At 45.0% G+C, this 12,333-nt stretch overlaps 1 protein-coding gene across 1 annotated transcript; it reads left to right on the top strand.

Moving 5' to 3' along the window:
- Positions 1 to 6: 6 nt before the first annotated feature.
- Positions 7 to 12,004, top strand: LOC104461402 (pumilio homolog 1-like; the record flags this gene model as incomplete). The annotated part of the gene is made up of 8 exons (XM_010072989.1): positions 7 to 155; positions 718 to 847; positions 1,614 to 1,742; positions 3,128 to 3,265; positions 4,930 to 5,055; positions 5,946 to 6,067; positions 7,498 to 7,690; positions 11,395 to 12,004. Coding segments are annotated over 8 exons (1,119 nt in total), but the record flags the coding sequence as incomplete, so codon positions are not given.
- Positions 12,005 to 12,333: the final 329 nt, after the last annotated feature.

Here is a 12,333-nt window from a genome sequence, read left to right as displayed (position 1 = left end):
CCTTCGTCTCGCTTACGCTATGGGATGTCGGATGTGATGCCCTCTGGCCGAAGCAGGCTGCTTGAAGACTTCCGCAATAACCGGTACCCGAATTTACAGCTGCGGGAGATCGCTGGGCACATCATGGAGTTCTCCCAAGATCAGCATGGATCCAGGTGGGATTCAAAACCTCATGCTATGGCAAGCTTTTGGGCCAGCTGCTCTTTGAGTTATTTTTTCGTAATTTTGAGTTTGTTTGCAACTTGCATTGCATCCTGAAGCAAAGAGGCAGAACAGGGAAAAGGAGATGTGAAAGATTTTAAGCCAAGTAGCGTAACATTCTGGTTGTTCTTTTTAAAGATCGATTGGGTACAAATGCTGATAGCAGGAGTTCCTCCTCTAAAGAAGAGCTTGCTTGCTTCGTAATTTGCTTGCTAGTCCCGCTGGCATAGCTGAACTCGGTTTTAAAGAGCTGTCTGGACATGAGACCTTGCTGTATTATTCTATTGAGATCTGCTTTTCTTCGAATGAGGAGATTTTGGGATACTGACAATGACGTGTAGCCGTGGACCTTATGGCTGTGACCATGCCGAGGTTTCAGATAACTGGATAGGGCAACCGTGGTTAAAGATTTGTGTTGTGTAAGATCTCAGTGTACGAAGCTTTTGAATGGATTTGTATTAACAAATGCATTGCGGGCGTATGTGCCAGTGGCATCACACCAGTCTTATTTCTCAGGTTTATTCAGCTGAAACTGGAGCGTGCTACCCCAGCAGAACGTCAGCTTGTGTTCAACGAGATCCTCCAGGCAGCTTATCAGTTGATGGTCGATGTATTTGGAAATTACGTCATCCAGAAGTTCTTTGAAGTAAGTCTGCGTTCCCCTGCAAGTCTTACTCAAATGCCTGCTGTCCTGAGGGATGGGATGAGCTCGTAGGAACCCTGTAGTTGGCTAAAACCATGGATAGCTGTCCGCACTGGTGTCATCTCCTCCCCACAGGCTGCTGCGTCATTCCTGTTGGGGTGACTGAGGTGTGGGACTCGTAAAAATTCATCTGAAAAGTAACACTTTGCTTTGAGATGCGAAAGGTGTAGGAATAAATAGCAACATATCCAGGAGATGTAGGTCCAACAAGACTTTTCAAGGATGCTGTGCTGAGCTGTCAGTACTCACATTTTTATGAAAAAAAGAAAATTCTTCCGTGAACAGCATCCACTGGAAGAAAGTGTTGTGTTTTCAAACCAGGAGGTTGCGCAGACGCCCATCTCTCCTTCTTGAGACTGCTCTGTTCCTTCTCCACTGAGCCTTGGTGGTCCTTGATGGTTGGATAAAAGAAATACAGTAATTTTCTAGGAAGTCTTTCGAGGGTTAATGAGCTGGCACATGTCACCCTCATGGCTCCAGCACCTTTGACTCTGGAGTTTGTTTCAGGTGTCAGGCAGTCTGAGAGACACAGAACAGACTCTGGTTTGTGCCTGTTCACATCCACGGAGGTGTGGTTGGTATTTTCTTTCTTTTCAGTAGGCACAGCGTTCCTTGTTCAACGCTTCAGCGTGACAGCGTGGGAGGGCTGCTGTGCCGCTTGGCCACGGGAGGGTTTTGTGCTTGTACTGATTGGTTTTCATTTTCCCAGTTTGGCAGCCTGGAACAGAAGTTAGCCTTGGCAGAACGGATCCGTGGGCATGTTCTCTCCCTGGCTCTGCAGATGTACGGCTGCAGGGTGATCCAGAAGGCCCTCGAGTTTATTCCCCCAGACCAGCAGGTAATTGTAAGTTTCAATTTTAACTTTCTTCTTGATGTTTAACGTTCCTTGCCGTTTTGGTGACCTGAACTGCGACCTTCTGTTCCTCTTGTGGCTGGTGTCCTTTTGGTTTGGTTTACGGCATGTTTGTTACGTTTCATGTGCATGATAAGTACGTGAAGCTGTTCTTGGGTCTTGTCGTCATCTCCTTGTTCCACGTAACTGGTAATGGTGTTGGTTCTCTGTTAATTCCCTGAAATCAGATTGTGGATGTAGGGGAAACTGAGAGTGGTAGTGAATTGGAAGAGAGATTTTTAAATCCCTTGAAGAAAGCGGTGCCGGAGTTTTGGCTTTAATATTCGCTGAGATATCGCTGCTTTGATATGTGGGTCAATATTCTGCTTTCCTGCAGAGTGAGATGTATGAGGAGTTCCGAGTTCTTGTCGAGCCAGACCTTGCCTTGGAGAGATGGTAGCCAGAGTCCCGCTCAAAGCTCATTAATAGAGCAGTTCCTCTAGGGTTTTATGAACAATGAATTAGGATCAAAAATACACTAGGCAAGCTAGCTAATAAAGGTGTTAGGAACTGTAGTATAAGAATCTCAATGTAGGTTATTAAATTAAAAAACCGAAAGAGGCTTTAGGAGTGCGCTTTCCCTTTCGGTCAGGCCTGGGCTAAGCTCTTGCCTTAGTGTGTCAGCAGGGTACTGGGTGGTGGCCCAAACTCCGGCACTGCTGGTCCCAGGATTTACTAATCATCTTTCTTCAGAACGGTACTTCTGATGAGTCCCCTCTGCTGCTGAAATGCCTGCTTTTGGATCAGCTGCAAAACTGAACTCATCCACTTTTGTAGTCTGCTTAAATTCCCCCAAACTGTCATTCTCTGTTTTCTGCTTGGGAAGCTTTTAGGCTGCACATGTGGTACATTAGTCATATCTAAACTTTATCTGCTCGGATTTCTTCGTTATCATGCAGCATTACCTTGCCTGTGTAAAAGACTAGCAAGTTCTTATCCCAGTGCTGACCCCGTTTGAGTGACATAGGTGTGTGAAGTTTGGGCATTTTTAATTTCTTTTTCTTTTAAGGGAGCAGAGGATGGAATGGGGGATGCACAGTAAAGTTGTGTAGCAGTAAAATTTCTTAAATTTGGATACGTACCTTGTAAGAGGATGCTTAATGAAAGGAGTGCTTCATCTTCATTTCATGATAGTATTTTTCTTGGTGCTTTCTGTAGCACAGCAAGCTTCATCTCAGCTCTTAGCCACCGGAAAACTTCCAGTTTGAAATTCATTGGTGCATCCTTCATACCTTTCATGTTCTTGGCCACATTTGGCAATGAAAACTTTTGTAGTTGTCAGCCGTGAATCCTGGTGGTGCTTTCTGTTTGTCTTTCTCTCCTCCTAATAGAATGAGATGGTACGGGAGCTGGATGGCCACGTCCTGAAGTGCGTGAAAGACCAGAACGGTAATCATGTGGTGCAGAAGTGTATCGAGTGCGTGCAGCCTCAGTCCCTGCAGTTCATCATTGATGCATTTAAGGGACAGGTAAGTCCTTAACCAAGATACTGACTCTTATTTTTTACATTCTTATCTGTTGCTTTGGATGGCATGAGAGATGCCATAATTTGTGCAAATATTTTATATTGGAGCAAGCATCAGTTGGCAGGTTTCTGCAGCAGTGTTAGGGAGCCCAGAAACTCTTTCATCCATGTCTGTGTTATTGTTTTTATGCAGGTGTATCACAGTAAAGCATCCTTGCAAAAATCTTTTTTCCTGGAACATCAAGTATTTTTTGACTGATGGAGGGGAAAATGAGTCTCTCATTAATCCATCTTCATTGTAAAGGTGCTGAGCAGAGTTTGTGATGAGTATAGTAAATTTTCATTAGGATCCTTGCTCTGAGGATGGCTTAGAGAGAGCCGCTGTTCCCCAAGGGGCTCAGACCGGGGGAAAAGCATGAGTTTCATCTAGAAAAAGCAGTTACTTGTGCTTCATTCTCCCAGTTTTGCCTTGGTCTCCTCTCCTGAGTTGCTCTCCTGGATATGACTTGTGTAGCCGGCTTTATTCTGCCTGTACTCAGCTTGTCTCCCATTACAAAAGCCCTGGTTTGGGCGTTTCCAACTTCAACTTAATTGCCTTTGGAGGGGGACTTTGAAGTTTAGAGGGTTTTGCTACAGGGCTGTGAGGATAGCCCGGGGTTATTGTAGCAGGAACCAGGCTTTGTGAGCTTGGCCGCTCCTGGCACAGCTGGACTTGCTTGGCTGTGTCAAAACAAGCAGGATTCTAGCTGGAAACTTACTCAGCAGATTTGCTGGCTGGAGTTGAGCTTTGGACCTTCCACTACAGAGTCTGGTAAGGCAGAAATACCCCTGGGAGCCTGGCTGGTGGCACTGATGTTTCTTTGACCAGCCCTCCCAGTTTCATCTGAACTTTCATATAAAAGATTAAACTTCTCACCTCCAAACTATTTTTCTGCAGTTAGTTCCACTTCAAGTCCTTTTTTCCTGCACAGTTTACTCAATAGTTATTAAAAATGTGTAGGTGTCAATTGAACTTCAGTGCTTGGATTTGCTGCTTTTGTTAATTTTAAGCAACCAAATAGGACTTTGTGCTTTAGACAGAAAACTGAGCAGAAAGAATAAATTGAACAAGGTGTCATGTTCCTACCAACAGATTTGGTAATCCTTTCGAAATGAGAAAGAAAGAAAGCTCTTTGTTGTCACTTCTCCTAAGCACAGTTAAGGCTTTTAAACAAATCCAAGTAGTTGAGGAAAATCCCTTGCTGAGCATTTTTAACCTTTCTGGTACATACTGTTTCTTACACAGCTTAAAATACATAGCGGCCAAACAGAGTGCTGGATTTATTCTTCTGAAACGGTGTTTTAACACAGCTTCTAATAATGCTTGGCTGTCCAGCTGCTCTTTTTATTAATCAAGAGGCTTTACCATTTGTTTTCCTGTTTCATAATGGGAAAGCTGAAGCACAGGTAGGGATGTGATGTGCCTGCGATCACCCAGTTAGTCCTGTGGCAGTGGGGAACAGATGTTTCCAGTTTCTGCTCTCTGGAGCTGCCGTGCTGCAAGCTGCCGTCACCTACCATGCCTGGAAAAAACCACCATGTGTTCATTTAATTCCAAAAGGTTTCTAGAATTCACAAAGACTAACAGACGTGTTGCTGCCTGTGCTTGCTTGTCTCTGCCGAACGCAGGTTTTTGCGTTGTCTACGCATCCCTACGGCTGTCGTGTGATCCAGAGGATCCTCGAGCACTGTCTTCCTGAGCAGACCCTTCCCATCCTGGAGGAACTTCACCAACACACTGAGCAGCTCGTGCAGGTCAGTGTGGGGAGGGGGAACATGGGTGCTGGGAGATGTTTCTAGATTTCTGGTTTGTGTTAGGAAGCCCCTCGCAGCCTGTCTGGGGCTCCAGCTCTAGTGCTGCTGGGGTCCTGTGGACACAGGGACTCTCTTCCTGGGGAGCAATGGGAAGGACTGGGGCAGACAAGAAATGCATCATCACTAACTGGTTTGGCTATGTGCAAATATCCAGCAGGTATCAAAGTTCTAGTTACTTTCCTTTTTGAGAAGGATCTTAAGTTTGTGTCCTAAGGCTTCACTGCAGAAGTTACAATGCAAGTAAATCTTAAGGGAGTTGATGCGAGGAACTGATTACTACTAGGAAAATAAAGTGCCAAGTGATTGAGGTTCTTAAAAATGTATGGTTTTATGCACACCCCATTCCTGGCTGCCTTTCCTCTTCCTTGCAGCCCTTCTGAGAACTTGTTTTACTGGGATTCTGGTACTGGGGCATGATGGATATAGCAGCAAATGAACCCTGTACTGGGCACTCATGTATTTAGCCCATGGAAAGTGGGGAGGCGAGGCATCCAGGCATGCCTCTGGTATTGTGAAGTTGAAAAATATATGTCTTGTGGTCTGAATATACACACGTTCAGAATATGACCGTGCATCAGCACAGCCTCCTGTTGTTCAAGGATATTGTTTTGTGTTTTATAATTGGTGCAAAGATGCAGTATTTAACCTCCTGGTAAAACTCTAGAATGCACGTTTTTGTAGAAGTACAAAGTATTGACATGATTTGTACAGTAGCTATTTTAATTAATGTTTAGTCCGAGTTGGTAAGTCTTAATGCACGTTGGGAACTAGTTTGATACTGATGGTTCCTGTCCTTGTTTTGTCACACATTTCTGCTGTCTCTCAAACAGGATCAGTATGGGAACTATGTTATCCAGCACGTACTAGAACATGGTCGGCCTGAGGATAAGAGCAAGATTGTAGCAGAAATTCGAGGCAACGTGCTCGTGTTGAGTCAACATAAATTTGCTAGGTATGAACTTGTTCCTTGAAGTCTCCACGCCCCGTGGGAGCATGGACACATGCTTGAGTTGCAGAAGAGTTCGGGGTGGGGTGTAGGGAGGTGAAAGGAGGTGAAAAGAACTTTTTCTTAGTAACAGAATGCTATTTATAACTGCTTGTAAACTGGGAGGAGTGACTGGCAAGGTAAGTTTTACGTGGAATGAAGAACTATTAAGATGTGGAAGAGTAGCACTAATCCGAGTTCCTGAACTTGACCAAGGGTTTTTGTGTGTGTTGAGGTTTTTTTTTGGTTTTGTTTTGCTGGTTTTTAAGTGGTTGCTATCCCTTGGATAATAACATGCCGGAAGAGCATTCTGCTCCTCTGGGATGCTGTGTCAAGCCACAAGGGAATTTGGGAAATCAGTGTAGTAACAATTCTTTTTTATTCCCCCTTTCACAGAAGAATCTGGGTTTTTTCTATGCTCAGTCTTGCAGTCCTTTTTGAGACACATGCGTAATGATATGCTCTTAGGGAAGCTGCAGCAGTCTGAGGTTAGTCCAGATGCTACAGAGCTACCCATGGGTAGGACCAAAGTCCAAGTACCTTAATGGGTGTCAAAATGAAGTAATTCTTCCCACATTTGTAAATTCCTTCTCTGTGTGTTCCCAGCCATTTGAACATGAAGGCTGAGCTCTTCAAAAGCTCAATATTCCCCCTTTTTATTAGTAAAATAGTAAAATAGTGCTTTAATACGTATGAACACAAGGGAAGTGTAACATTAACAAGAGTTAGAAGAGTGTGGTCTTAACGGTCTTATTTCAGATTCTTCCTCCCTGACTTGCTCTTCTTTTTTTTTTTTCTCTCTCCTAACAGTGTTAGTGGAGTGTTAATTAGTGTAGCTTGTCCCCTGAGCTGAGCACAGTTGTGGCAAACCACTTGGTGATTTTATGATTGAGTCAGGGATGCAGAAGATAAGACTAGCAGAACTCTCCCTCCCCTTTCATATTTCCTATTTAACTTGGCTCTCTGGAGAGCAGAGGTTAGTCATCTAATATAGTCAGGAATTTTGGAAGTTCTCTGCCTTTGCTAAGATCTTTCATTCCTGAATAAGCATTTCCCTGTTGTTCTAACCTTGGACCTCCCTTCCCATTGAGAAAACCAAACAAAGAACAACTCATCTGCTTCTCTAATGGGCACGCTGTGAGAACAGACACCCATCTCAAATAGAGTGTCACTGTAGAGATGCACAAATTTGGGTGAAATAAAACCGGAACTGGTCCTTTACCCAAATTCCCACTCAGATCCCGAGTTCCTTGGACTGCTCCTCTGTTTCACATTGCTGAATTTCTGTACCCGAGCAGTCTGCCTGTGCTGAAGCATGAGAGATCTCCTTGGGGTTGGATGAAAAGCCCAGCAGCGATGTTGCATGCTCACAGATTGTCCTTCTTTTATTGTTCCAGCAACGTGGTGGAGAAATGCGTGACTCACGCCTCCCGTACGGAGCGTGCCATGTTGATCGATGAGGTGTGCACTATGAACGACGGCCCGCACAGTGCCTTATACACCATGATGAAAGATCAGTACGCCAACTACGTGGTACAGAAGATGATCGATGTGGCAGAACCAGCTCAGCGGAAGATTGTCATGCACAAGGTAAGCAGCTGCCGGCGATTGATAAGGATGTAAGGCTTGTCGCTGCCACGCTGCTTGTGGAAGGGAAATTGCTTTTGCCATTAGGATTTTCTAATGATGGAGGGATTTCAAAGTTGTTTATTTCAGTAGTAGCTGAAACAGGAAAATGTGAAATAATGAGACGCTATTTGGAGTTAAAACTAGCTGGTTGCTTCTAGCAGACTCTGCTGACCTAGTAACCTAGTTCTGCATGTGCGGCGTAGCAAACGTTCCTTAAAAACGCCGAGACTTTCACAGCAACAGTGCCACCCAGTTGGTGCCTTGTGAGGGGGCTCTGAGGGTCTGGCGATGACGACACTCTTGCCCTCACTGAGAACAGCGTTCGCTGATGAGAGCAGTTTTCTGCGCTCAGTGGAGCCGAGCCAGACCTCGACACGCCTGCAGCCTGCTGGTTGTGCTGCTGAGGGCTGCCAGCGCTGCCTTGTCACTTCGTGTCCCCGCTTTCCAGCCCGGATCGGGACAGCCAGGCTGGCTGGTGACACCGCGCTGACGGAGCCTGTTGCTGTAGCATCTGAGCCTGGAGCCATTCATCAAATTCTCTATTTCTCAGTTTTGAATGTGGTTTTGATGAGAAACTTCCATGGTTTAGCATTACGCTGCAGTGTTTGAATACATAACCATTTCAGGACTTAATATTTGTCAAAAATGAAGACACTGTGGAATGAAATATGCGTTGCTGCCAGTCCTGCCTCCCAGGGCTAGATGCCTGCTGCCCCGAGGGCAGGAGGCTCTAAAAATCAGGTGATGTCTTCATTTTCTTGCTTTTAAAGGTCACTTTTGTGCGTTTTTACAACTGTGATGAATGGAAAAAATAGGCTTTCAAATGCGTAGTGGAACTGAGATTATTTTCTTCAATCACATGGTTTTAGAGTCTGTTACTCAGTGAAAAATACCAGCTCGAGCCAGATCTCTTGTTAGAAATAAAATACTGACTAACGCTAGCTTGGGAAACCCCATATTTATTTTTTTAAGAGGAACTGTGACAAGTGTCAAGTGTTGAAATCCCAATGAAATCAAGTGTATTTAAGAATCTTTGGGTAAAATGGAGTGAGTTATTTTCCTTGTAAAAAGAAGTGGGTATTATCTGTGCCAAGGCACTGATTTTCACTGTCACCAGGCAGTTGCTCAGTATATGAACTACATGCAGCTGAAAAAATCTTGAGGTAAGTTACTTCTTAGGTTTAGGAATCATTCAGAATAGTTCTTTTAAAATCTGTGTTAGTCCAAAAGAAATTAGAAAGATAATTAAATGGAAATTGTGGCAAGGGATAGATGCAGTTTAACTGTAGCAGAATGACCTGTAGCTTTGCTCATCTATATATAGAGATACATATTTAAAAAAAAAAAAAAAAAAGGAATTATCTTTACTGACATGTTCTTTCGCCTGTCAAGCAAGTCTTTTGAATAAGATGCTAATTAGGCTATCAGTGTGGTTGTCAAAAATAGAACTGGGCTGACAGCTAAATAAGCCTGGCTGGATATGGAGATCTCAGCGATGGTATCAGGCTGAGTGAAAGCCTGGGAAAATCGGGTGTATGGACTGTTGCTTTGGGACTGGAAAAACTGCGGTTAGTACAAACAAGCAGTTTGTGTTCTTGTTGAAGACAGCACTTTTATTTAAAAAAGAGTAAAACGTTGAAAAATGAATTTAACAGTCAGTTCTGTCAGTTAAAAGTAAAAAAATGTCTTAGAAATGAAGACAAAGAAGGAACTGTTGGACCTGGGGAGCTTTTCTTCTCCTTAACCTCAGAGCAGCAGTTGGACCTCCTTGGAAATGGGATGTCAGGGCATCCCTTTACGGTTGGTACAGGAACTGACGTAGGAATTTCTGAAACAGGATGGGTTTGGGGATGGATTTCCCATGGGATTACAGTCGGTCCTGGCAGTGTGTCTGCCCGAGGCGCCGGGGGGCTGGACATGGTGTGCTGGCCGTCGTCTCCTCCCGCCGTGGAGTGAGTCCTCCGTTGTAATTGTGTTACTGAGGGAACGCGCTGGTGGTGTGGGATATTTCTCATCTAGTAATGAAAATGAATTGCTCTTACGTCTCCTGCCTCTGAAACTGTCCAGGAGAACTGCCGCAGCGTGGTGATGTTACTCCAGCGGGAGCAGCTCTCCTGTTCGGCCGCTCTGGCAGGGGTTTCCCCCCAGCCACAGGCGCTACAGTGGCCTCCAAAGTGACTTCTACTCTGACGTAGTGAGAGCGGGTGGAGCTGGCTGCCACAGAGCTCTTCTCCACTTAAAATAAATATTTGAATTGTCAGGTCCAGAAATTAAACTGCTGCTCAGCCCAGGAACGCTGCAGGCCTCTCTGGGTTCGTACCCGCAGCTCGGTCAGGGTTTTAGCGGGTTTTTTGAAGTGTTGTCGCCTGGGAGGAGGCAGAAGCCCCTGCTCAGGTTCAGCAAAAGCTGCTCGGCTGCACTAGACCCTTTTCTGTCGTAGTGTGTTCACCCCCAGGCTGGGGGCAGAGTGTCAGGGCACCCTTGGGAAGCTTGAGCACCCAGGGGTCATGTCTTTCCAGCCTCCTCTCCTGGGACAGAGCCTCATGTCCATCCACATGCTGGGATCCAACTGGATTCTGGTAAACGGCTCAGGAGAGGGGCACCTGCTTGACCAGAAGTTCCTCCTAAAAATAACATCAGTGAGCTATGGACCATTAACTTCATTCGCAGTAATTGATGTGATTACAGCAAATGGCACTTTAATATCTGGGGCATTTTTGTGGTCTTCTGGTCTCGGGCTGGTGGCTGGTGCTCTGACCGTATGGGAACCCGCAGCTCACTCAGGACTGACGTGATTCACAGAATCCCAGAATGGTTTGGGTGAGAAGGGTCCTTAAAGCCCATCCAATGCCACCCCCTGCCATGGGCAGGGACACCTCCCACTAGCCCAGGTTGCCCAAAGCCTCATCCAACCTGGCCTTGAACCCCTCCAGGGATGGGGCATCCACAGCTTCTCTGGGCTCCTAAATGTTGGAGTTTCATACAACAGCCACTCGCTCACCCTCCCCAGGATGGGGAGAGAATTAAAGGGGTGAAGAGAAAAGAGACTCATGGGGTGAGATAAGAACAATTTAATAACTAAACTAGAATATTATTGGAAATCATAATGATAATAACAGTAATATATACAAATATACAAATGAGTGACACACAGGGACACTGCTCCCAACCCAGTGACTGAGGCTCAGCCCGTTCCCAGCCAATGATCCCGGAGCAGGGAGAGTCCCAAAACAGGAATCCCATAAAAGAGATAAGAGCCCGAGTGTCTGAGAGACCAAGATGACCCCAAAAGAGGGGTGACCCAGAGGGAGACAACCCGGAGCAAGAGAGAGCCCTTCCAGACAGCCCCTCCCCTCTCTCCTGACCATGGGGTGGAACAGACCATTGGCCAGTTTGGTCTCAGTCCTGAACCTGAGGTCGAATCCTGGGCTGGTCACTGGGGCTGTGCTCCCTCCCAGCTCCTCCTGCCCCTGCAGACACGGGCACAGCAGAGAAGCTGGAAAGTCCTTGACTGTCCTGGCAGCAGCTCTGCCCATCAGTGTGTGATCAGCTTCTCCTCAGCACAAACCCAACCAGCCCCACACCAGCTGCTGGGAAAAGAGGGAACTCTGTCCCAGCCCAAACCAGGACACTAACCGTCACTTGCTCTTCTTTTTCTCTCCTAGATCCGGCCTCACATCGCTACCCTGCGTAAATACACCTACGGCAAACACATTTTGGCCAAGCTGGAGAAATACTACATGAAGAACGGGGTGGACCTGGGGCCCATTTGCGGACCACCAAACGGAATCATCTGAAGCCACGGAGCGGGGAGGAGCTCACTGGCCACCCGGCACCTACAACCAGCAACCGACGATATTCCAATATACAGTTAGAAAAGGTTTTGTGGTTGCTAGAAAACAAAAAGACAAAAGAAAAGCCTTTGTAAATTTCTTTAATTTTATTATGCATAACATGTACTAATTATTTTTTTTAATTAACTAATTGCCCTGCTGTTTTACTGGTGTATAGAATACTTGTACATAGGTATCAAATGTACATGGAAGGCCACATTTTTGTTCACTGTTGTATCTATATTCCAAATGTGGAAACTTTCAGGGTGGTTGGTTTGAAGAAAACAAACAAAAAAACCGTTTTTAATTCATCTTGCCTTGCAGGCAACTTTTTTTGCAAATACCTGTTTTTTCTCCTTTTACTCAAAGGTCAGGAAGAAGTTTGAATTTTAGTTAAATGGCACAAAAATGACGTATTTAGCACTGTTTATAAATAAAAGAAAAATCAACTTGCTAAAGCTTCAGTTTAAAAAAAAAAAAAAAAAGAATTAAGTTTTAAAAACTTTTTAATTGCTGGGTTTTTTTTTTTTTTGAGTATAACATGCTAAAGGAGAGGTAGCTTAGCTGTTGTTTTTGGGAAGAAAACGTACACACCCAGAAAGTTTTTAAAGCAGGGGGGTGGGTGTACTTGGTTACTGCCTACTCGGTTTGTTCTGTTAACATGGAGACACAGAAATTTGATTATTTAGCATGAGGGAAAAACAAAAACAAAAAAAATCCAACTCGGCTTTGGTCTTGCTTCTATAAATATATAGTGTATACTTGGTGTAG

The sequence above is a fragment of the Pterocles gutturalis genome, unplaced genomic scaffold, assembly GCF_000699245.1.
Source record: "Pterocles gutturalis isolate BGI_N339 unplaced genomic scaffold, ASM69924v1 scaffold47872, whole genome shotgun sequence".
Taxonomy (NCBI): domain Eukaryota; kingdom Metazoa; phylum Chordata; class Aves; order Pterocliformes; family Pteroclidae; genus Pterocles; species Pterocles gutturalis.
Note: the sequence above shows the minus strand (reverse complement) of the source record. Positions and strands in the feature narration are given on the sequence as shown.